We start from the raw sequence: 19605 nt of genomic DNA on the forward strand, positions 1-19605 counted from the left end.
TTGGGGTGGGGGTGGGGACTGTTTTTTCCTGCCTGGGGCTATTTGTATATTTATAACATCATTCCTGGGCCCTACAAAATTATCAGCTTCAAAATTATCCTGCTATAAACGTATTAGATTTTGAGTGCACCTGCAGCTACCTTAGTAGGGCCAGGCCAAGTGATAGGGCCCACAGGCTGCATGTTCCCAACTTCTGCTGGGCCTTGAATTCTTTATCTGCAATATTGGGTCAGTTATGCTTGCCCTTCATAGAGGAATGGTTTTGCAGATGAAATGGGATATGATACTGTCTTCAATTCATAATTATCTATAAGGTAAATTTATTATAACAATATTTCATTATTAATATTGTCATTTTTAAAGAATGGCCTGAAACTTTGTAGATTTTCAAGATTGTTTATTTTTTTAAGATCTATTTATTTATTTGAAAGTCAGAGAGAGAGGAAGAAACAGATCTTCCATCTGCTGGTTCACTCTCCAACTGGCCAAAACAGCTGAGGCTGGGCCATGCCAAAGTCAGGAGCCGGGAGCTTCTTCTAAGTCTCCCACTTGGAGGCAAGGGCTCAAGCACTTGGGCCATCTTCTGCTGCTTTCCCAGGCACAGTAGCAGGGAGCTGGATTGGAAGTGGAGCAGCCAGGACTTGAACCAGCATGCATATGGGACACCAGCATTGTAGGCGGCAGCTTAACCTGCTGTGCCACAATGCTGACCCCTATTTATTTGAAAGGCAGAGTTACAGGAAGAGGGAGAGTCAGAGAGAGACAGAGAGAAAGAGAACATCCGTCTGCTGGTTCACTCCCAAAATGACCGTAATGACTAGGGCTGGGCCACGCTGAAGCCAGAAGCCTGGAACTCCACCTGAGTCTGCCATGTGGGTGGCAGGAGCCCAGGCACTTGGGCCATCCTCTGCTGCTTTCCCTGGCACATTAGCAGGGAGCTGGATCAAAAGGGGAGCAGCCAGGACTCGAAATGGCATTCATGGGGTGCCGGTGTCTCAGCTGGCAGCTTAACCTGCTACACTACAACGCTGGCCCCTGTTATAACAATGTGGATGCTGGCTGCTGGGACAGGCAATAGTAAATATATCAGGTGGCTTTTGCCATGTCAATACTGTGTCATAAGCAACCACAAAATCTCACTAGCACACAACAATACATGTTTATGTAGCTCCTGCCTCCAGCTGAGGTCATTCAGTGAGCCCACGTGGGCTGACCTGGGCAGCTGTGCCCACGTCCCTCCCACCCTTCTCCTGACAAACAGCTGCCTTGTGATGATAGCAGAAAATCACTAGAGAAGTGCAAACACACAGGACCTCTTGACCTCCCGTTCCCAGAACAGGTGCACTATGACTTCCTCCACTTCTTTGTTAGCCTGAGAATGTCACACAGACAACTCAGTGTCCAGGAGTGAGGATATGCAGGCCACGGTTCTCCAGGGGGAAGAAAACCCACAAAGTCAGGTGACCGAGGGTCTGAATGCCTGATTAGTGTGGAGTGAAGGATGGAACCCAGCGTGCAGCCTGTGGTGCTAAGAGCTACGGTCCCCACCCTCTGGGGCACAATGCAGGGAGCAGGATCCGCATAGCGAAAGGGCTCTAGGGCTGTGCTACCCTGGTAGATGCCAAGGGAAGCCCCTGAGTTCTCCCTGCAGAGATCAGGGGTGGGGAGGCAAATATAGGTATGTGCCACATCAATGATGGATGGCACATGCAACAGTGGAACTGTAAGAGTCTACGGCCAGGGGCCAGTGTTGTGGCGTAGCAGGTTAAGCCATGGTCTGCAGTGCCGGCATACCATATGGGTGCCTGTTCGAGTCCTGGCTGCTCCACTTCTGATCTGGCTCCCTGCTAATGCACCTGGGAAAGCAGCAGAAGGTGGCCCAATTGCTTGGACCCCTGCACCCATTTCGGGGACCCGGAAGAAGCTCCTGGCTCCTGGCTCCTGGCTTCTGTCTGGTCCAGCCCCAGCCATTGCAGTCATTTGGGGAGTGAACCAGGGATAGAAGATAGATAGGGATAGAAGATCTCTCTCTCTTTCTCTGCCTCTCTATAACTCTTTCACGTAAATAAATAAATACTAAAAAATATTCTGTGGACAGTGTGCCGCTGTGCCCACCTTAGTTGTGTAGACTTGGGGCTCCCAAGAATTATCTGGGGAGCACCGTGTGTGCACATGCAGCATCCTCTGCAGACTACTCTGTGTTGGGGCAGAGGACAAGGGTGGAAGCTCTGGGCCTGGCGGGGGAGGGGCCTAGGACTGCCCACTGTGCGCAGTCACAGATCCTCTCCAGCTCAGTCCACTTTCTCTAGGCTGGTCACACGGACACCGGTGCTTTCTTGCTAAGCAGAGTGGGGTGCCCATTCCTCCACCCTGGCAAGGCGCTGACAGCCCCGTAGCTCATCTCATAGCGTGGTCTGCCCTCCACCTGTATTCCTCTCCTTGGCATCCTCGTGACGGTCAAGAGTGGCCCTGAACCCCTCTGTGACAGTGAGGATACAGGGACGGAAGAGCAGGTGGCACTAGGAGGGTCTCTGAGACCTGCCTGGGTTAGGGGCTCAGTGCCTGCGCCATGCCAGGGAAGGCGGTGGGGACCCTGTCACCCCAGAGGGCGCGGGGAGGAAGCACCCAGCCGTGACACCGGCGACAAGTCCCCCTGGAGGCGTCTCGCTTGAGCGACCCCCTCGTGAAACGGGGCCTCCTCTCCCCCGCTCCAGGGGAGCTGAGGAACCGCAGGTACCTGCAGCCCAGCCCTCAGGCGTCGGTTCCAGGCGGGCACAGCCTGGTTTCTGTCTCCTCCAGAGTGTTCTGCAAAGGCTACCGAGGGGCCCCGGCCGGGGCGGGCGTCCTCCCTTGCCGCCCGTCTGCCCCTCCACCCTCCCTGCTCTTCTCTCTCCCTCCCAGGCCCATTCTCATCTTTACATTCCCCCCTCGCTCTGCCCGCTTTCTGTCTCTCTCTCCCTCTCTCTCTCCCCCACACTCTGGGTTCCCCACTCTTCCCCTGCTCCTGGCATTTCCCTCTCCCTCCCTGGGGCTCCCCACTTGGCGTCTGTCTCCCTGTCTCCCTCACTTGCCGCTGGGGCCCCGAGTAATGCAAGTGGAGTCTGCCAGGGAGGGGGTGAGGGAGCCCAGCTCTGAAGGCACGGAGAGGGGTGACTGACCGGCGAGGTGGCCAAAAGAAAGCTCCATGTGCCCAGGGTGGCGGCACCTGCCAGGTGGCCGACAGCAGGCCACACACGTGCTTCCTGCTGGAGACCCAGCGAGCAGGAGAGGGAGCAGCGTGAGCGGGGACGCACCCGCTAGACGCATGCACCATGCCCATTCATCACGCCGCAAAGAACGAAAATCGCAGAAAATCATTAAAATTACAGATGGCTAGATTAAGTAATTAGAATTTAGGCTAAAGCAGATGTTTGTAATTAAGTGTTTATTTCATTGAATAAAAACCAGATTGTAAGAACTATTCCATGAGATTTTAATGGTTCCTGCCCTGGCATTATATTGGAGGCCAGAACTTAAGCTACTGAGGTTCAGAGACAAATAGGCATCGGAGAGCATCCTGGGAATCTGGTCTTTCGGGGCCCGGGGGAGAGATGAGGGCTACAGGTGTGTGCTTAGAAGATAGTCTTATTTTCTTTTCTGTGGAGGGGGAAGGAGTTCAGCCACAACTCCCTGACTCAGAATTGATTCATCTTAATTTATACCGAGTCTTTCATTCCCCTAAACAATTTGCAAACAGCTCAAAAGAAAATAACAATGAAGAACCAAATGAAAATATAAAAACAAGAGAATCGAGGGTTCCTTGCCAAACAACATTTTGATGCCAAGGAAGAGGAGAGGATTTTAAATGAGGATCGAGCTGCTTGGGGAATTTAATATTTAGCAGAGACAGGGACAAGAGAAGCAGAGACAAAAGCGAGAGGCACCGAAAGACACGCGTGCACACAGATGGGGAGCAGAGGCCGCGGAGGAGACAGAGGGGGCCGGCTCCGGAGAGGAGAGGAGAGGGAATGGATGGGAGATGGTGGGATACCCCCCCGACCCTAGAAGAGGAGGCATGGACAGAGGGTTTTGCACCTGAACCTGCCTTTCCCTGACTGTCGTCCCAGATGCTTTTCAGAACTAACTTAGTAAATAATAGCAGAGGGAGAAGGCAGTTAGGAGAGCAAAGCGATGCTTCGGCACGGAGATCTCAAACGAGGTGGGAAAATTGATGAGGCAGAGGGATTCCAGGCTCTCACATTCTCAGAGGCTGAACTGGAGCTGGGGAGATTGACGGGTCGGGGGAGGGAAGAGGGATGGGCCAGGAGCCTGCCAAAAGAGGGGTGCCCTGGTCATGGCTGGAGAATCCCAAGGAGATGTTCCGAGCTTAGGGGATATCAGCTTGGATGCAAGACCCATGAAGCCGGCGCCTACTGGGGTCTGCCCGTGTTGCCCCTAAAAGCCATGCTTCGGTGGAGATGAGACAGGAACCTTGAGGATTTTCCTTGCACCCGCCTGCCCCCCGTTTTCTCCAGCTGGAGTCATAATTACCGGAAGCACTTGAAGAATCTCAAAGGCCCCAGCGTTGGAGATGCCAAAGAACATCATCAACAGGCACACGCCAGTCTCCCAGCACCCGGAGTGTGCACTGATAAGAGCATCAGCCAAGACGACGGCCTCCCAGATGGAGAGGGAAGAGCAGTAAGCCTGTGGCACAGCCAGCTGGCGCACGGCGGAGGTGGCCTCACCACAGAACCAAGGGGCTGTGGGAGGGGCTGAGGCACGCGGACACCCCCAGCAACAGAGACTCTGCACTGAAATGCCTTCTGCAAAAATAAAGGAACGATGTCATGACCTAGGGTCGCGAGATTCTGGAGGGAGGAGGTCAGACACCCAGGTCCCTTCCATCTCTGCTCTATTGTCTTCGTGTCAGAATCGCACTGAGGCTGGAGCCATGACAGCTGTGGCAGTTCCAGGCCACACGCGTGGTCGCAAGGGTCAAGAGGCAGAAAAAGGGCTGTTTGTCCAAGGGGACAGGAGGCTCTCCTGGGAGGCATGCCCCTCACTCCAGGCCTCCACCTGTGTCTCGCTCGGCACCTGAGACTGCGACCTGTATTCAGAGTGTAGTGTTCAGTTTTCAAGCTCTTGCCTCTGGCCTGTGCTGTCTGAAGAACCCAAGTCGCCTCCCTCCAGGCCTGCAGGGGCCAGCGTCCCAGGGCTGGACATGTAGGAGGCGGGTTGTAAGAAGCCCATCACATGCGAGGGTGCTCTACCAGTCTCTTGCGTTTGTTTTTTGCAGTTGGAAGAAGCTGTATTGAATCCCCAGTAGGGGATATCAGCTTTGTTTGCTTTGTAATGGGATCCAGGGTATGGACTTCTATCCCCTCAAGGTCACTCCCCCCGGGAGGCCTCCCCCTTCCCTCCTGGGTCTCCCCGTTGACTGTTCTGTGATTTGCACTCCCTGGGGTTTCCTTGTACAGAACCTCTGGCACAGTAACACACTCAGTGTTCCCTCTTCCTTCCGCTGCACTCCCCCCAAGCACAGGAACCCTCTGTGCCTCTGCTCCTGCCCCCTCCACCCAGGCAGCCTGGCCTTCCCCTCCCCAAAGGCTGCAGGCTTGGGGTTACCGCACTGGGCAGTGGGTGAGTTCAGCCAAGTCGAGAAATGTGTCACGATGTCCAACCCATGTCAGGCCTCACACGAGGTGCAGCAGACGGGGATGAAGGCCCTGTGTGTTCCCCACCCTGAGGGGCTTGCAAGTTAAAGTCTGGACTTGCAGCTGTGCAGGCCTCTTGCCTGGCTTCAAGACCCTCCGCTGCATGACTGGGTCTGATTTATCGTTTCCTCCCCTCCCCCTCCTCCAGGTATGCAGCCCACTTTCCGCCCCTTAGTCTTTGCACCTGCAGTCCCGCCCGAGTGCCTCACTGCTTCCCCCTGCATCCCGCCTCCCCATCCAGGAACGCGTACTTTCTTGATCCACCAACCAGATACCTCTCTCTGTGGACCCCCACAGACCTCCGTGGGTCCGTGTCACTCAGAGTCATGTTACCTTGATTTTTGTCCCGTCTCTGTGCACCTTCCCCCCCGACCTGTCACGCTTAGGATCTGACTCATCCTTGGGCTCTGAACTGACCCAGGCCAACATAGACTGTGATAACAGGTGGGCACGTCTAGGGCGGATCGATACTCTGGGGCTTGTGACCTTCAACTGAGCCTCACACTGTGGGCAAATCAGAGGGGGAGTGGCCAGGTTCTGGCCTTCTTCCTGAGATAAGCAGCCCCACACCTCTGCCTGGAGATTCTTGGGAGTAATGGGAGTTGATGTTCTTTTTTAGATTTATTTATTTATTTGAAAGTCGGAGTTACACAGAGAGAGAAGAAGAGGCAGAGGGTGAAAGAGAGGAAGAGAGGTCTTTTATTCTTTGGCCGCAACGGCTGGAGCTCTGCCAATCCGAAGCCAGGAGCCAGGAACTTCTGGGTATCCCACATGGGTGCAGGGATCCAAGCACTCGGGCCATCTTCTACTGCTTTCCCAGGCCATAGCAGAGAGCTGGATTGGAAGTGGAGCAGCCGGGTCTTGAACCGGTGCCCATATGGGACGCCGGTGCTGCAGGTGGTGGCTTTACCCACTGCGCCACAACTCCAGCCCCAAGGGAGTTGCTGTTTTCCTGGAGCACAGAGGAAAGGTACCTTGAAAGCATTTGGGGCCCAAAGAGGAAACTTGGTGCTTGGATCCCAAAGAAGCCTTTGCCACCTTCATGTGCTTTGGGTGAGCTTCCCATTGGCCAGCCGGAGGGGAGCTGCTCCAGAGACGGGGTGAGCTGAGGGTGCTGACAGTGCACCCTAAGTGCCCTCGCTTTTGCTCTCTTTTCCCTCTCCTTTCTTTTCTCCCTCCCTCCTCCACGCCCATTGCCACCTCCTCCTGCCCTGCTCCCTGCCCCGCCCAGCTGTCCTCGGCGCTGCTGTTCGATGCTGTGTACGCGGTGGTTACTGCCGTGCAGGAGCTGAACCGGAGCCAGGAGATCGGCGTGAAGCCCCTGTCGTGCGGCTCGGCGCAGATCTGGCAGCACGGCACCAGCCTCATGAACTACCTGCGCATGGTGAGCAGTGGCCGAGGCCCTGTTGCTGAGCACAACTGGGGGGCCGGGACACCTGGCTGAAGGCACAAGAGCCCCTCAACTCCAGGCCTCCCCAGCAGATCACAGCCCTGGATAAAATGTCATCTGTGGCAACCCCATGGGTCACGTTTGTGCCCTGGTCCCTGAAAACCACTGAGAATCCGTGGCAAGTTTGCTCAGAAGGCGGTGGCCCTGGAGCCTTAGACTGTTAAGCAGCCTGATTGAGGGGAGTGGTCATCCTTGCTGGAACCCCAGCCTGGAGACTTGAAGCTCCATCCTAGGAATCCCCCCTGAGCCCTCCCAGTCATGCCTTCTGCTGGAGGGCCGTGGATCTGTACCCCAGGAAGAAGACACCTCCTGTTGGAAAGGCCTGGGGTAGAGGTCTCCGATTGGCACTTAGTCTCAGCTACAGGGACATCCCGACCTCTCGTAGGCCTGGGAGTGGGTGAGCAGATGCCCAAAGAGTGCTGCTGACAGTGCAGGACTTAGAAGGGGGAGGGGGAGAGCAGAGGGGAATCCAAGTCCAAGCTGACACCATGACTTGTGTTAGTTGATGTCGTTAGTATAGGGTTATTGGGTGTGGAGCATCAGTCTCCTTCTCCGACCCCAGCCAGGTCTGAATTGGTTCCAGAGACATCCCATTTGTCATCACTAGATGCCGTGGCCGGAGGTGGGCAGGAGAGTGGGTCCTGATGTTTCCTTCTCCACAGGTGTGGGATGCTTGGTTAGGACCAAGTGGAACGGGGGACCTATTTGGTGCTGCAACTCACTCTCTCTTGGACAGGTAGAATTGGAAGGTCTCACCGGCCACATTGAATTCAACAGCAAAGGCCAGAGGTCCAACTACGCTTTGAAAATCTTGCAGTTCACGAGGAATGGTTTTCGGCAGGTAAGCTGAGCTACGCTGCCCTGACAGCTGATCCCGCCTCTCTGCCTTCGTCTGTCCCCAGCCAGCCTCTTCATTGACTCCTGAGCACTCAGGGTGGCCTCCTGCTCTCGCTTATCCCCAAGAGCAGCAGGCTACGTCCTGGGTGAGGCTCCTACCTGCAGCCCGGGTCAGGGACTGCACCCCCAGCAAAATACCAGGAGGGTATACCACAACTGTGCATCGTGGCCCAAGAGAGGAAGCAAGGGGGTGTCAGGTAAGGAAGGAGTTCCCAGGCCTTGTCCACTCCAAAAGAGGGCATTGCACCCCTGGAGTCTCGGCCTCACCCTGGACCCGTGTTAGCCTCCATGGAGCTTGCTGACAAGGCACAGACTGGATCCCATGCGGGCTGAGGAGGCCCTTTGGCAAGTGACATCCTCTTCCCTCCTGTCTGCGCCTCTCTGGCCAACCCACAGCCCCGCCCCCATGTCAATCACAACCCCTCTCCCTGGCTGCTCCTTTCAGCTCCCCACTCTTCTCCTGCCCCCACCCTCTCCATCAGAGGAAACAAGTGTCTCTCCGAAGGCGTCCCACCCTGCACAGCACCTTGGCCCTCAGCTCTGCCTATTGGGCCAGCCCCTCTCCAGTCCTAGACAAGGCTGGAAAAGGAAAAGCCAGATGCTCATCACAGCAGGAAGTAGGCCTGCTAAAGAGCTCCCTGCCCGTGGGAGTGGCTGGACCAGAAATCCGATGCTATAGGGGCCGCAGAACCGCCTTTTCTGGGAGGTGACAGAGAATCATGCCTTTCACCTTGGGTACCATGGCAACCTTGGTTTGTTAAGAACTTACTATGGGCCTTGTGCTACGTTAAGTATGTCATGTGTGCTTGCTCATTTAACACCACTAAATAGGTGCTTTTATTAATCCTCTCCAGAATTGCTCTTGATGGATACTTTTAATTAAACCTCATTTATGGAAGGGCTCAGCGAGATTGGTTGACTTGTCCTTGAACAGTTAGTTACTTGCGGCAAGGCTGGTTTTGGATCCGAAAGTGTCTCCTTCTGAAGCCCAGGTTCTTAACCCTTATGGCTGCTTATGCATCAGAACCACTGTGGCAACTTGTTAAACATGTAGTTTGAACTCCGCTCCACATGAGTGTTCTTGGGTGGACCTAGGTCAGAGCCCCGGGTGAATCTGGCCACCCAGCTCTGCGGGCGGTGCTGATGAAACTCCTCGCTGTAGAGGCCCGTCACGTCTGCCTCCTGCCACTCCGACCCTGCATCCCAGAGGCTCCCAGGAGCCCTGCCCAGACTCCTGTTGGCATTCTTTCCAGGAGGCCAGGAAAGATGCTGGGCACGGGCCCTGGTCACCTTACTCGGAAGACAGCAGGGTAAAAGGAAAACATCCCAGAGGTTCCCCCGAGGCCTGGTGCCAGCTCTGCCAACAGCTCCTCCCAGCTCTGGCCAGCCCTCCGTGAACCTTAAGCAATGGCAATAGCTGTCTTCTAAGTGGTAACTTGTCTAATGGGGCAAGGGTAGGTAGGTAGCCAGAAACTGTGGGGATGGATTATCACAAGATTTGTCCCATGAGTCATCAGCTGAGCCTGTGCTATGTGTCAGGCCCTGTGCTCAGCCCTGGCAGGTTCAGACCTGGACAGGACACCGTCCCTGCGCCGCCAGTCTGGTCTGGGAGGACGAGGTGGAATCACTGTGCCTGTGGGCTCTGGACTCGGATTGTGCCCTCAGGCTCATCATTCCCCGAAGAAGCGAGGCTGCCAGGCGGTCGTGAAGTCGCCAGGCAGACTTCTCCGCGTGCCGCCGTCCTCCTGGGGATGTGACGGGAAGCGCGTTCATTCATGCTCTCAAGCGGCACCTGTTCCATGCCTCCTATGGACAGGCTTTAAAAACCGACAGGGTGTCTGCTTTTGTGGCTAAGGGACAGCTACCAGGCAAACACACCCACACCGAACGTCGTGCCGGCAGGGAAAAGCGCTCCAAGGAGCACTTACACAGCAAGGAGGAAGGTTCTGTGGGGAGGAACGGTCGGGGAGCAGCTGGAGAACGTGGTGCTCACACCCACCCCAGCCCTACTCCGCTGAGTCTGAGCCCGGGTTCTGCAAAACTCCCCCAGGACCTCAGCCTTGCCTTACAGGTGCTCCTTGGAAAGCTTCTACTCCCAGCACTCCTTCCATCAAGCAGCACCTGCTGTGCAGAGCTGCCTGGTGGCCCCGATCCTGCCCTCCCCTTGAAAGAGAGCTGATGAGGTTCAAAGTCCCTCTTCACCTTAATTCCTCTTCTCCGGCAGCCGCCACTTAGGCTGCCTCCCACCAGCTGTGAGACCACAGGGTTGTCTGAGTCATTAAGAAAGAGCATCGTCAGCCAACAGCATCCACCCTCCACTCCCCACAGCCTGGCCCAGCCTGGGATTCTGCCCCTCAGCAGCGGCTGACCATCAGTGGTGGTCCAGGGCAGGCGTCTCGACCCGAGGAGTGCACGAGTACAGCCCAGGGGACATGCTGTCAATGTACATTCCCAGGCCCCACGGCTGTCGCTCTCTGTGTCATAAAACCAAGTACATTCCAGGTTCTGCCTGAGTTGAACTAGATGCATGGCCAGAGTGCAGGTGATCCCCAGGTCACTCTCACAGAGGAGTATTTGTAAAGAATTTCTTGCCACTCCCATCTCTTTGAGCTGATACTGACTAGAGTCTGCTGCCCAGGTGACCATTCGGTTAACAGTGTGTGTGTGTGTGTGTGTGTGTGTGTGTGTGAGCGAGCGAGCTTCCGCTGCTCTCAGGGACAGGTGCTCCTTCTTGGATCTCTAAGGTCCGTGGCAAAAATCCTTTATTGCCCGTTTTTCTTGATCAAACCTGGTGGCTATCCTGCCGCTTTGCTGTCTGGCTCGGGCCTGCGATCTCAAGTGCAAACCGTGCGTGGTGTGTCGTGAGCACAGATGTAGCTCCGTGGCGCTGGTCCCCAGATCCCATCCCAATCACCGCCCAATCTTTGCCTCTTGACAGGTGTCCTTCCCCTGCTTATTACAAGATGAAGGAATGGTTTAGGGAGTGATAATTAATTGAGCTTCTCTTGCCAAGCGGGCGGGATGTCAGTGTCTCTGCTCTGATACTCTCCCGATTTCATGCAAAGCGACGCTGGCAGGGCCAGGGAAGGGGACAAGGAGCAGGGGAAATGACATCCTTTGGATGCCTTTTATGTACCAGAAGACACTACAGGGGTCCTTTGCACAGGTCGCTTCCAATCTTGAGGACAACCCTTCAAAGCAGGTGAATTCTCATCTCATAAGGAAACTCGGGAAGAGGGAGGGGTTTGGCCCAAGTCCCACGATTAGCAAGGGCTTTAGGCAGAGCTGGGGTTGATGCTCGGGTTTGTCCAAACCCCATTCTCTTGGGTCTCCTTCTGGGCTTTTCCTCACCTCCCTGGAAGCCCTATCCACCCAAACCCAAGCCCCAAGCCCAGGTCTGTCACGTTGCTGCCACCTGCTGCAAAGCAAAACAGCCCCTGGCCCCGAGACCCTCTGAGCTGGGCTTCGATGGTGGGGGCATCTTCTCATTTGGGCCTGGTTTTACTCTTTCTCTTGCTGTCTGGGCGAGTAACTATTAAGAGCTGGTTTTGATTATTTAGAAAGCGCCATGCAGGGACTCAGTGGGTTGTAATTGGTAAGATGTCTGAACCAAATACCACGTTCCCTGCCGGTGGCTGATTAAAGGATTATTACCATTTTCAAAGTAGTCTTTCAAAATTCAGGGTTATTTTTAACCACTTAAAAACTACGATTTGGCTTCTGTGCAGGGAGGCTTTCCATCCTGGGACTCCGTGGGACTCCCACTGGAGCCAGTCTGGGGGGTGCCTATTCCTTAGGGTGCCCTGTAAGTGACATTGCTGAACCTGGACCAATTTTCAGTTATTTATTTATGGGCACAGAGGTCGGCAGGAGTGTTGCAGCCACGCCCCCACGTGATATTTCCACTTCCCATCCCCACTTCTCCCTTCTCATTCACCGGAAGATGTCCTGGGAGGCATCATTAGAATAGTATTGTCAGGGCACATGGGTTAGCATACCAGTGGGGGTGCCCTCATCCCACGTCAGAGTGCCTGGTTTTCAGTCCTGGCTCTGTCCCCAGTCTCAGCTTCCCACTCATGCACACCTTGGAAAGCAGCAGTGATGGCCCGAGTAGCTGGGTCCCTGCTGCCCACATGGGAGACCTGGATTGAGTGCCCAGCTCTTCTTAGCTTCGGCCTGGCCCAGCCCTTGCTGTATGTGCATCTGCGGAGAGAACCAGTGGGTGGGAGCCTTGTGTGTGTCTATCACTGACTACATCTGAAAAATAAAAAGAAAGAATATTATAATCTCCCCTCCTGATTTGGGAGAAACCCTCTTTGAAAGAGACTAGGAAAGAAAAAAAAAGGCACGGCTTTAGAAGGTCCTTAATTTCCTTCATTTAACTTGGTCTAAAGATCAGAGATGCTGAGCAGCCCCCAAGCGACTTTGTTAGCGCTGTAATAAGATGAGCACACCTTTCATCTGAGGATCGGAAATGGCTTAACAGGCTCTAATTAAGCCTTCGGGGTTTGACATCCCTAGCTAAAGATGTAGATATAAACTTTTTCTATCGGCTCACTGTATATCACAGGGAGGGTACCTCTGTTTTCTTCCTCTGTGCGGGGAAGATGGGAACTCCCCCACATTCAGCCTGCCTCACTCTAAGGATTATTGAAACTATATTCGCATGATGCTCTCCCCTGCTTGCCTGTGGTTACATAGGAAGCTGACTCTACTGACATAATAATAATAGCTAGCATTTGTTGTCGCCTACGTGATGTACTGTGCCGGGGGATGGTATACAGACATATTGAAAATTTCTCATCCTTTTGTCAACCCTGCATATAAGCTATTCTCCTCTCTTGTACAAGAAGAGACTGAGACAAAGAGAGATACAGTAATGTATCCACAGTCATACAGCCAGTAAAGTGCCAGACCTCAGGCCCGAGGCTGGCGTCTTCGAAGTCCAAGGCCTTTTCACAACCCAACATTGACCCAGAACCTGTGGAGGAGACCTTCGAGACTTCTGTAATCTTGTGACCCAGTGCAAAAATGTTTGCCGCTGTGTCCCTGAGAGACAGCCCCCAGCCTCTTCCTGAGCGTGGCCAGGCCTGGGAAGTTCAATGGCTCTCCAGGGCGACCTCCAAATTCCTCTTCCAAATTCTTCCAGCTGCTGGGTCAAACCTGCCTTGTAAGAGCAACCCAAGGTAGTCCGCTTCCTCTTTCTTATCAGCGCTGCAAATGTTTTATAGCAGCTTGATTCTGCTTCGTGCATTCTTCCTTTCCTTCCTGAATTGACCATAACATTTTGAGCACTTACTCCTTATCAAGGGATAGGCGTGCGAGAGAAGAATCGTGGTCCCTTCGAGAGCTTATGGTCTTTGGGGGGGAAGGCAAACACCACAGGCCACAGGGATGGAACATGGCTGGAATTGTTTTGGTCCTCTTATTTTTAATTTCCCCAAGCAGCAACCTGTAGCCATTGCCAACGGGACATGGCTTCTATCAAGACGCCAGGCCCAAGTTGAGGGCTGAAAGGTACAGGGCTGGACTCCGAGGGACTCCGAGTCCTGAAACTAAGCACTCAGCTTTGTGCGCCACACCAGCTCGCTTGCTGGGATCTGTCTTCGAGTGTTTCATTCATCTTCAACTTTAGGTCTTGGGGCTCATTAGTCACTCCACTTGTCCCTGTCCCCTCCCAAATTCAGAGTTCTTTCTCATGAACTTTTCTCAGAAACTAGGTCTGAGCCATCCTGGCCTTGGTCCGCTGATCCCTTTAACTCTGTTGCTATGGAAACGGAGAGACTGGCAGGGCCCTCCAGGACTGGGTGAGTTAAAGGCCAGTGAGCAGACGGCCATGTTTTGTTTCCCAAAGTAGATAGAGGGGTTCCTCAGAAAGCTCATGGGAAATAGAATTAATCAAAGGATAAGCTTTTTTTCTGGTGGAAGGAATTTTGGAATGCATGGGTAGTTTCTTCATGATAAGCGTTGCTGGTGAAGTTTTTGAAGACCCCTGATTTAAACTCAGCTTTCCAGGTGCTGGTTTTCAGGAATGACCCGAGCATAGGAAGATGGTTGAGCTGGCTCTTCCATGTCACCCCTGCAAGGCAGAACTCAGGGGTCGAGGCTCGGAGAATCCAGCTCCAACGTCCTCAAGGTTCCGCAGGTCCCACCTGTTGCCGGGAGATGACGCCGCCTCTCCTTGATCCCTTCTGCCACCTTGCCTGACAGTGGCCCACCCAGGGCAGGTCCATGCCCTTCCCAGGGGCATCTGGAACCCTCCAGTGCAAAGGTGGCTGCATTTCTTATCGTGGCTTCTGCAGCCAGGCTGCCAGGACATGGCCTCTGCTGTCCTGAAGGCAGTTTGAGCAGACTTGCTGGTGGGATCCTCTCCTGGCCCCTCTCCACATCCCTTACCTCACTTCAAAAGTGAACAAACATAGAATGACAGCAGAAAACCTTAGGCACACCCTGCCTGTGGGGTGGGGTCTTATGTGGACGCTGCCTTCACAGGGCACTGGAGGAGCAGTGGAGAGGGCGCCGTGCTCCCCATAGATGGCTCCCGCCTGCACCTGCACCCTTGTCCCCATCCCTCTCGTTCCAAGCTGTGGTGTCTACGCTATGGTGGCCGCAGGCAGACTCTCAGCTGCGATGCAGAGTGTGCCTGGGCCTCACTGTGCTCCGGGAAGATCGGGGTGGATGGACAGTTTTGGGGGTGACAGCAGCCCTTGTCTGAGCCACACTAGGCAGGCCTTTTTTTTTTTTTTATCTTTTATTTAATGAATATAAATTTCCAAAGTACGACTCATGGGTTACAATGGCTTCCCCCCCCATACCGTCCCTCCCACCCACAACCCTCCCCTTTCCCACTCCCTCTCCCCTTCCATTCACATCAAGATTCATTTTCAATTATCTTAATATACAGAAGATCAGCTTAGTATACCTTAAGTAAGGATTTCAACAGTTTGCTCCCACACAGAAACATAAAGTGAAAAATAATAGATGATTTTTTTTAAATGATGATGAAATCAGATCAGACCTATTGTCATGTTTAATCCCAGTGAGAGTCAAGTTGGGAATTGATAATTTCTTTTCTTTTTTTTTTTTTTTTTACAGAAGATCAGTTTAGTGTACATTAAGTAAAGATTTCAATCGTTTGCACCCCCATAGAAACACAAAGTGAAATATACTGTTTGAGTACTCGTTATAGCATTAAGCCTCAATGTACAGCACATTAAGGACAGAGATCCTACATGAGGAGTAAGTGCACAGTGACTCCTGTTGTTGACTTTACAAATTGACACTCCTGTTTATGGCATCAGTAATCTCCCTATGCACCAGTCATGAGTTTCCAAGGCTATGGAAGCCCCTTGAGTTCTCCGACTCTTATCTTGTTTAGACACGGTCATAGTCAAAGTGGAGGTTCTCTCCTCCCTTCAGAGAAAGGCACCTCCCTCTTTGAAGACCTGTTCTTTCCACTGGGATCTCACTCACAGAGATCTTTTTGCCAGAGTGTCTTGGCTTTCCATGCCTGAAATACTCTCATGGGCTTTTCAGCCAGATCCGAGTGCCTTTAGGGCTGATTCTGAGGCCAGAGTGCTATTTAGGACATCCGCCATTCTATGAGTCTGCTGAGTATCTCACTTCCCATGTTGGATCACTCTCCCCTTTATTTATTCTATCGGTTAGTGTTAGCAGGTACTAGACTTGTTTATGTGCTCCCTTTGACTCTTAGTCCTTTCATTATGATCAATTGTGAACTGAAATTGATCACTTGGAATAGTGAGATGGCATTGGTACATGCCACCTTGATAGGATTGAACTGGAATCCCCTGGTATGTTTCCAACTCTACCAATTGGGGCAAGTCAGCCCGAGCATGCCCCAAATTATACATCTCTTCCCTCTCTTATTCCCACTCTTATGTTTAACAGGGATCACATTTCAGTTAATTTTCAGCACTTAAGAATAACTGTGTGATAATTACAGAATTAAACCAGTCATATTAAGTAGAACAGACAAAAAAATACTAATAGGGATAATGTATTAAGTTGTCCATTAACAGTCAGGGCTATGCTGATCAAGTCACCATTTCTCATAGTGTCCATTTCACTTCAGGAGGTTTCCTTTTTGGTGTTCAGTCAGTTGTCACCGATCAGGGAGAACATATGGTATTTGTCCCTTTGGGACTGGCTTACTTCACTCAGCATGATGTGTTCCAGATTCCTCCATTTTGTTGCAAATGACTGGATTTCGTTGTTTCTTACTGTGGTATAGTATTCTAAAGAATACATATCCCATAATTTCTTTATCCAGTCTACCGTTGATGGGCATTTAGGTTGGTTCCAGGTCTTGGCTATTGTGAATTGTGCTGCAATAAACATTAGGGTGCAGACCGCTTTTTTGTTTGTCAATTTAAACTCCTTTGGGTAAATTCCAAGGAGTGGGATGGCTGGGTCGAACGGTAGGGTTATATTCAGGTTTCTGAGGAATCTCCAGACTGATTTCCATAGTGGCTTGACCAGTTTGCATTCCCACCAACAGTGGGTTAGTGTCCCTTTTTCCCCACATCCTCGCCAGCATCTGTTGTTGGTAGATTTCTGTATGTGAGCCATTCTAACCGGGGTGAGGTGAAACCTCATTGTGGTTTTGATTTGCATTTCCCTGATTGCTAGTGATCTTGAACATTTTTTCATGTGCCTGTTGGCCATTTGGATTTCCTCTTTTGAAAAATGTCTATTGAGGTCCTTGGCCCATCTCTTAAGTGGGTTGTTGGTTTTGTTTTTGTGGAGTTTCTTGATCTCTTTGTAGATTCTGGTTATTAACCCTTTATCTGTTGCATAGTTTGCAAATATTTTTTCCCATTCTGTCGGTTGTCTCTTCACTCTCCTGACTGTTTCTTTTGCAGTACAGAAACTTCTCAATTTGATGCAATCCCAATAGTTGATTTTGGCTTTGACTGCCTGTGCCTCCCGAGTCTTTTCCAGAAATTCTTTGCCTGTGCCAATATCTTGAAGGGTTTCTCCAATGTTCTCTAATAACTTAATGGTGTCAGGACGTAGATTTAGGTCTTTAATCCACGTTGAGTGAATTTTTGTGTAAGGTGTAAGGTAGGGGTCTTGCCTCATGCTTCTGCACGTGGAAATCCAGTTTTCCCAGCACCATTTATTGAATAGACTGTCCTTGCTCCAGGAATTAGTTTTAGATCCTTGATCAAATATAAGTTGGCTGTAGATGTTTGGATTGATTTCTGGTGTTTCAATTCTGTTCCATTGGTCTATCCATCTGTTTCTGTACCAGTACCATGCTCTTTTGATTACAACTGCCCTGTAGTATGTCCTGAAATCTGGTATTGTGATGCCTCCGGCTTTGTTTTTGTTGTACAAGATTGCTTTAGCTATTCGAGGTCTCTTGTGCCTCCATATGAATTTCAGCATCATTTTTTCTAGATCTGAGAAGAAGGTCTTTGGTATCTTGATTGGTATTGCATTGAATCTATAAATTGCTTTTGGGAGAATGGACATTTTGATGATGTTGATTCTTCCAATCCATGAGCATGGAAGATTTTTCCATTTCTTGGTATCCTCTTCTATTTCTTTCTTTAAGATTTTGTAATTTTCATCGTAGAGATCTTTAACGTCCTTGGTTAAGTTTATTCCAAGGTATTTGTTTGTTTTTGTAGCTATTGTGAATGGGATTGATCTTAGCAGTTCTTTCTCAGTCATGGCATTGCTTGTGTATACAAAGGCTGTTGATTTTTGTGCATTGATTTTATGTCCTGCCACTTTGCCAAACTCCTCTATGAGTTCCAATAGTCTCTTAGTAGAGTTCTTTGGATCCTCTAAGTACAGAATCATATTGTCTGCAAAGAGGGATAGTTTGACTTCTTCCTTCTTGATTTGTATTCCTTTGATTTCTTTTTCTTGTCTGATGGCTCTGGCTAAAACTTCCAGAACTATGTTAAATAGCAGTGGTGAGAGTGGGCATCCCTTAGGCAGGCCTTTGAGTTGCTGTGAACTCTACCAGGAGTGGCCACAGCTCTGAATCTCGTCTTTATGCCCAGAAAGGACAGTTAGAGGAGGGGATGAGGCCAGGGATGGAAGAAGAAGAAGAGTAGTGAGGAGGCAGGAGGCCACGGGGAAGCTTCCTGAAGCAAGCGTCGAGTTCTGCCAAGCAAGGCTGGCGACACTGGTTCTCCCAGATAGGTGGCACCTGAGTACCTCGCTCACCTCTGCTTTGTCTTGTTCTCGGCCGTGCACCAGGCTAGAACTGAGACTCCAGGACTATGGCATACATATTGGGCCCATTATGGCATACATGATGGGCTCTGCCCATTGCTCCACACTGCCTGCCCCTGCACAGACTGCCTGGTCCTAGCCTCTCTGATCCATCCGTCTTCCTCATCTTCTCTAAGCCTGGCCACCTGCAATCCCCACGCCTCTGGCCCATGCCTGCCCCACTCTCCTCAGAGCTGACTGACGCAGGCAGCTATGCGAGACTAAATTAGCTGCTCGGCCTCCTCCGGATCCCCCAGGCATGAGCTGGCTGGAGAGGCGCAGACAGGAGCCGCTCGGAACTGGCAGCCCTCCCTGGGCTGCTCGCAGGCGGAAGCGTGAGGGGGCACATTACAAGAAATAGATTTAAATTCAGTATTTTGAAACCTTGCTCTTCAGCCCAAAAGCAGCCCCATGTTCAAAAATTTAAGTAGCTCTAATTTGTTTGCCGGCTGATGTGTGGATAAGCTTCAGCAGCCGGTGAATTTTGCATCAAAGCTGCTACGCAGGACGTCCCTGTGCTCTGGGAGAAAGCTCCAGGCACCTGTGAGTCAGGGAGCACGGGGAAGAGAACAGGTGCTTCAGACTGCACCCTCGCTAAGCCAGCTCACCTGCCCCTTGACCGTGCCCCGCCCCAGGGAGACCAGACAGCCCAATCCTCACAGGACAACTTCAAAGGCCTTGGATGTACTTGGGAAGCACAACCCTCAGGGGCTGGAGAAAATGGAAAGAGAGAAATGTGCCAGTGGTTCCAGGGACCTGCCATTGCAAATGTTCAAATTCCAGGTGCCGCTGGGGAGGCGTGGCATAGGAACTCTCTCGAACAAGCTGGAGTGCAGGGGCCTTGGGGGATTCTCATGACAAAATGCTCAGGGCCCTGGAGCTCAAGTGTGCTTGCTGGCTTTGAGCTCCTTAAGGCCTGGATGGTACAGCCTGTGTGGCCCCCACAATCCTCCCCAGGCCCCAGTGAGGTGGGTTGCTCTGCACACCGCAGCCCCCCTTTCACTCCTGCATGCACCCTCAGCTGGGTGGTACAGTGCCCACCCTCAGGGACCTCCCCCCCGCCCCCGGTCCTGGAATGCTAACAGTGTGAGAATGTGACAATGGAGGCAGCTTGGGGACACACAGACCATCTCACCTGTGTCTGTAGGGGCTGGGGGTCCAGGGAAGGCTTCCTGAGCCGAGGTGAGAATGGGGAACACACGTGCATGGGAGCAGGGCTGCGGGAAGCCAGGTGGTGCAGGGCCAACACATCACACGGCAGGAGAGAGGCCCATTTCCCTCCCCAAAGCAGGCAGGGCCTCGGGGGCT

The 19605-nt window shown here is 52.2% G+C and overlaps 1 protein-coding gene across 8 annotated transcripts in view; it reads left to right on the forward strand.

The window, feature by feature from the left end:
- GRIK4 (glutamate ionotropic receptor kainate type subunit 4) overlaps positions 1-19605 on the forward strand; it is a 433666-nt gene that overhangs the window by 322200 nt on the left and 91861 nt on the right. For all 8 annotated transcript variants that reach the window (XM_051819416.3, XM_051819403.3, XM_089313654.1 and 5 more), the window contains 2 exons: positions 6928-7080; positions 7883-7987. In XM_051819416.3, the coding sequence (XP_051675376.1) occupies positions 6928-7080; positions 7883-7987 (258 nt within the window). The remainder of the gene's footprint in view (positions 1-6927; positions 7081-7882; positions 7988-19605) is intronic.

The sequence above is a fragment of the Oryctolagus cuniculus genome, chromosome 1 (genome assembly GCF_051225735.1).
Source record: "Oryctolagus cuniculus isolate XC-2025 breed Fujian yellow rabbit chromosome 1, ASM5122573v1, whole genome shotgun sequence".
NCBI classification, from domain to species: Eukaryota; Metazoa; Chordata; class Mammalia; order Lagomorpha; family Leporidae; genus Oryctolagus; species Oryctolagus cuniculus.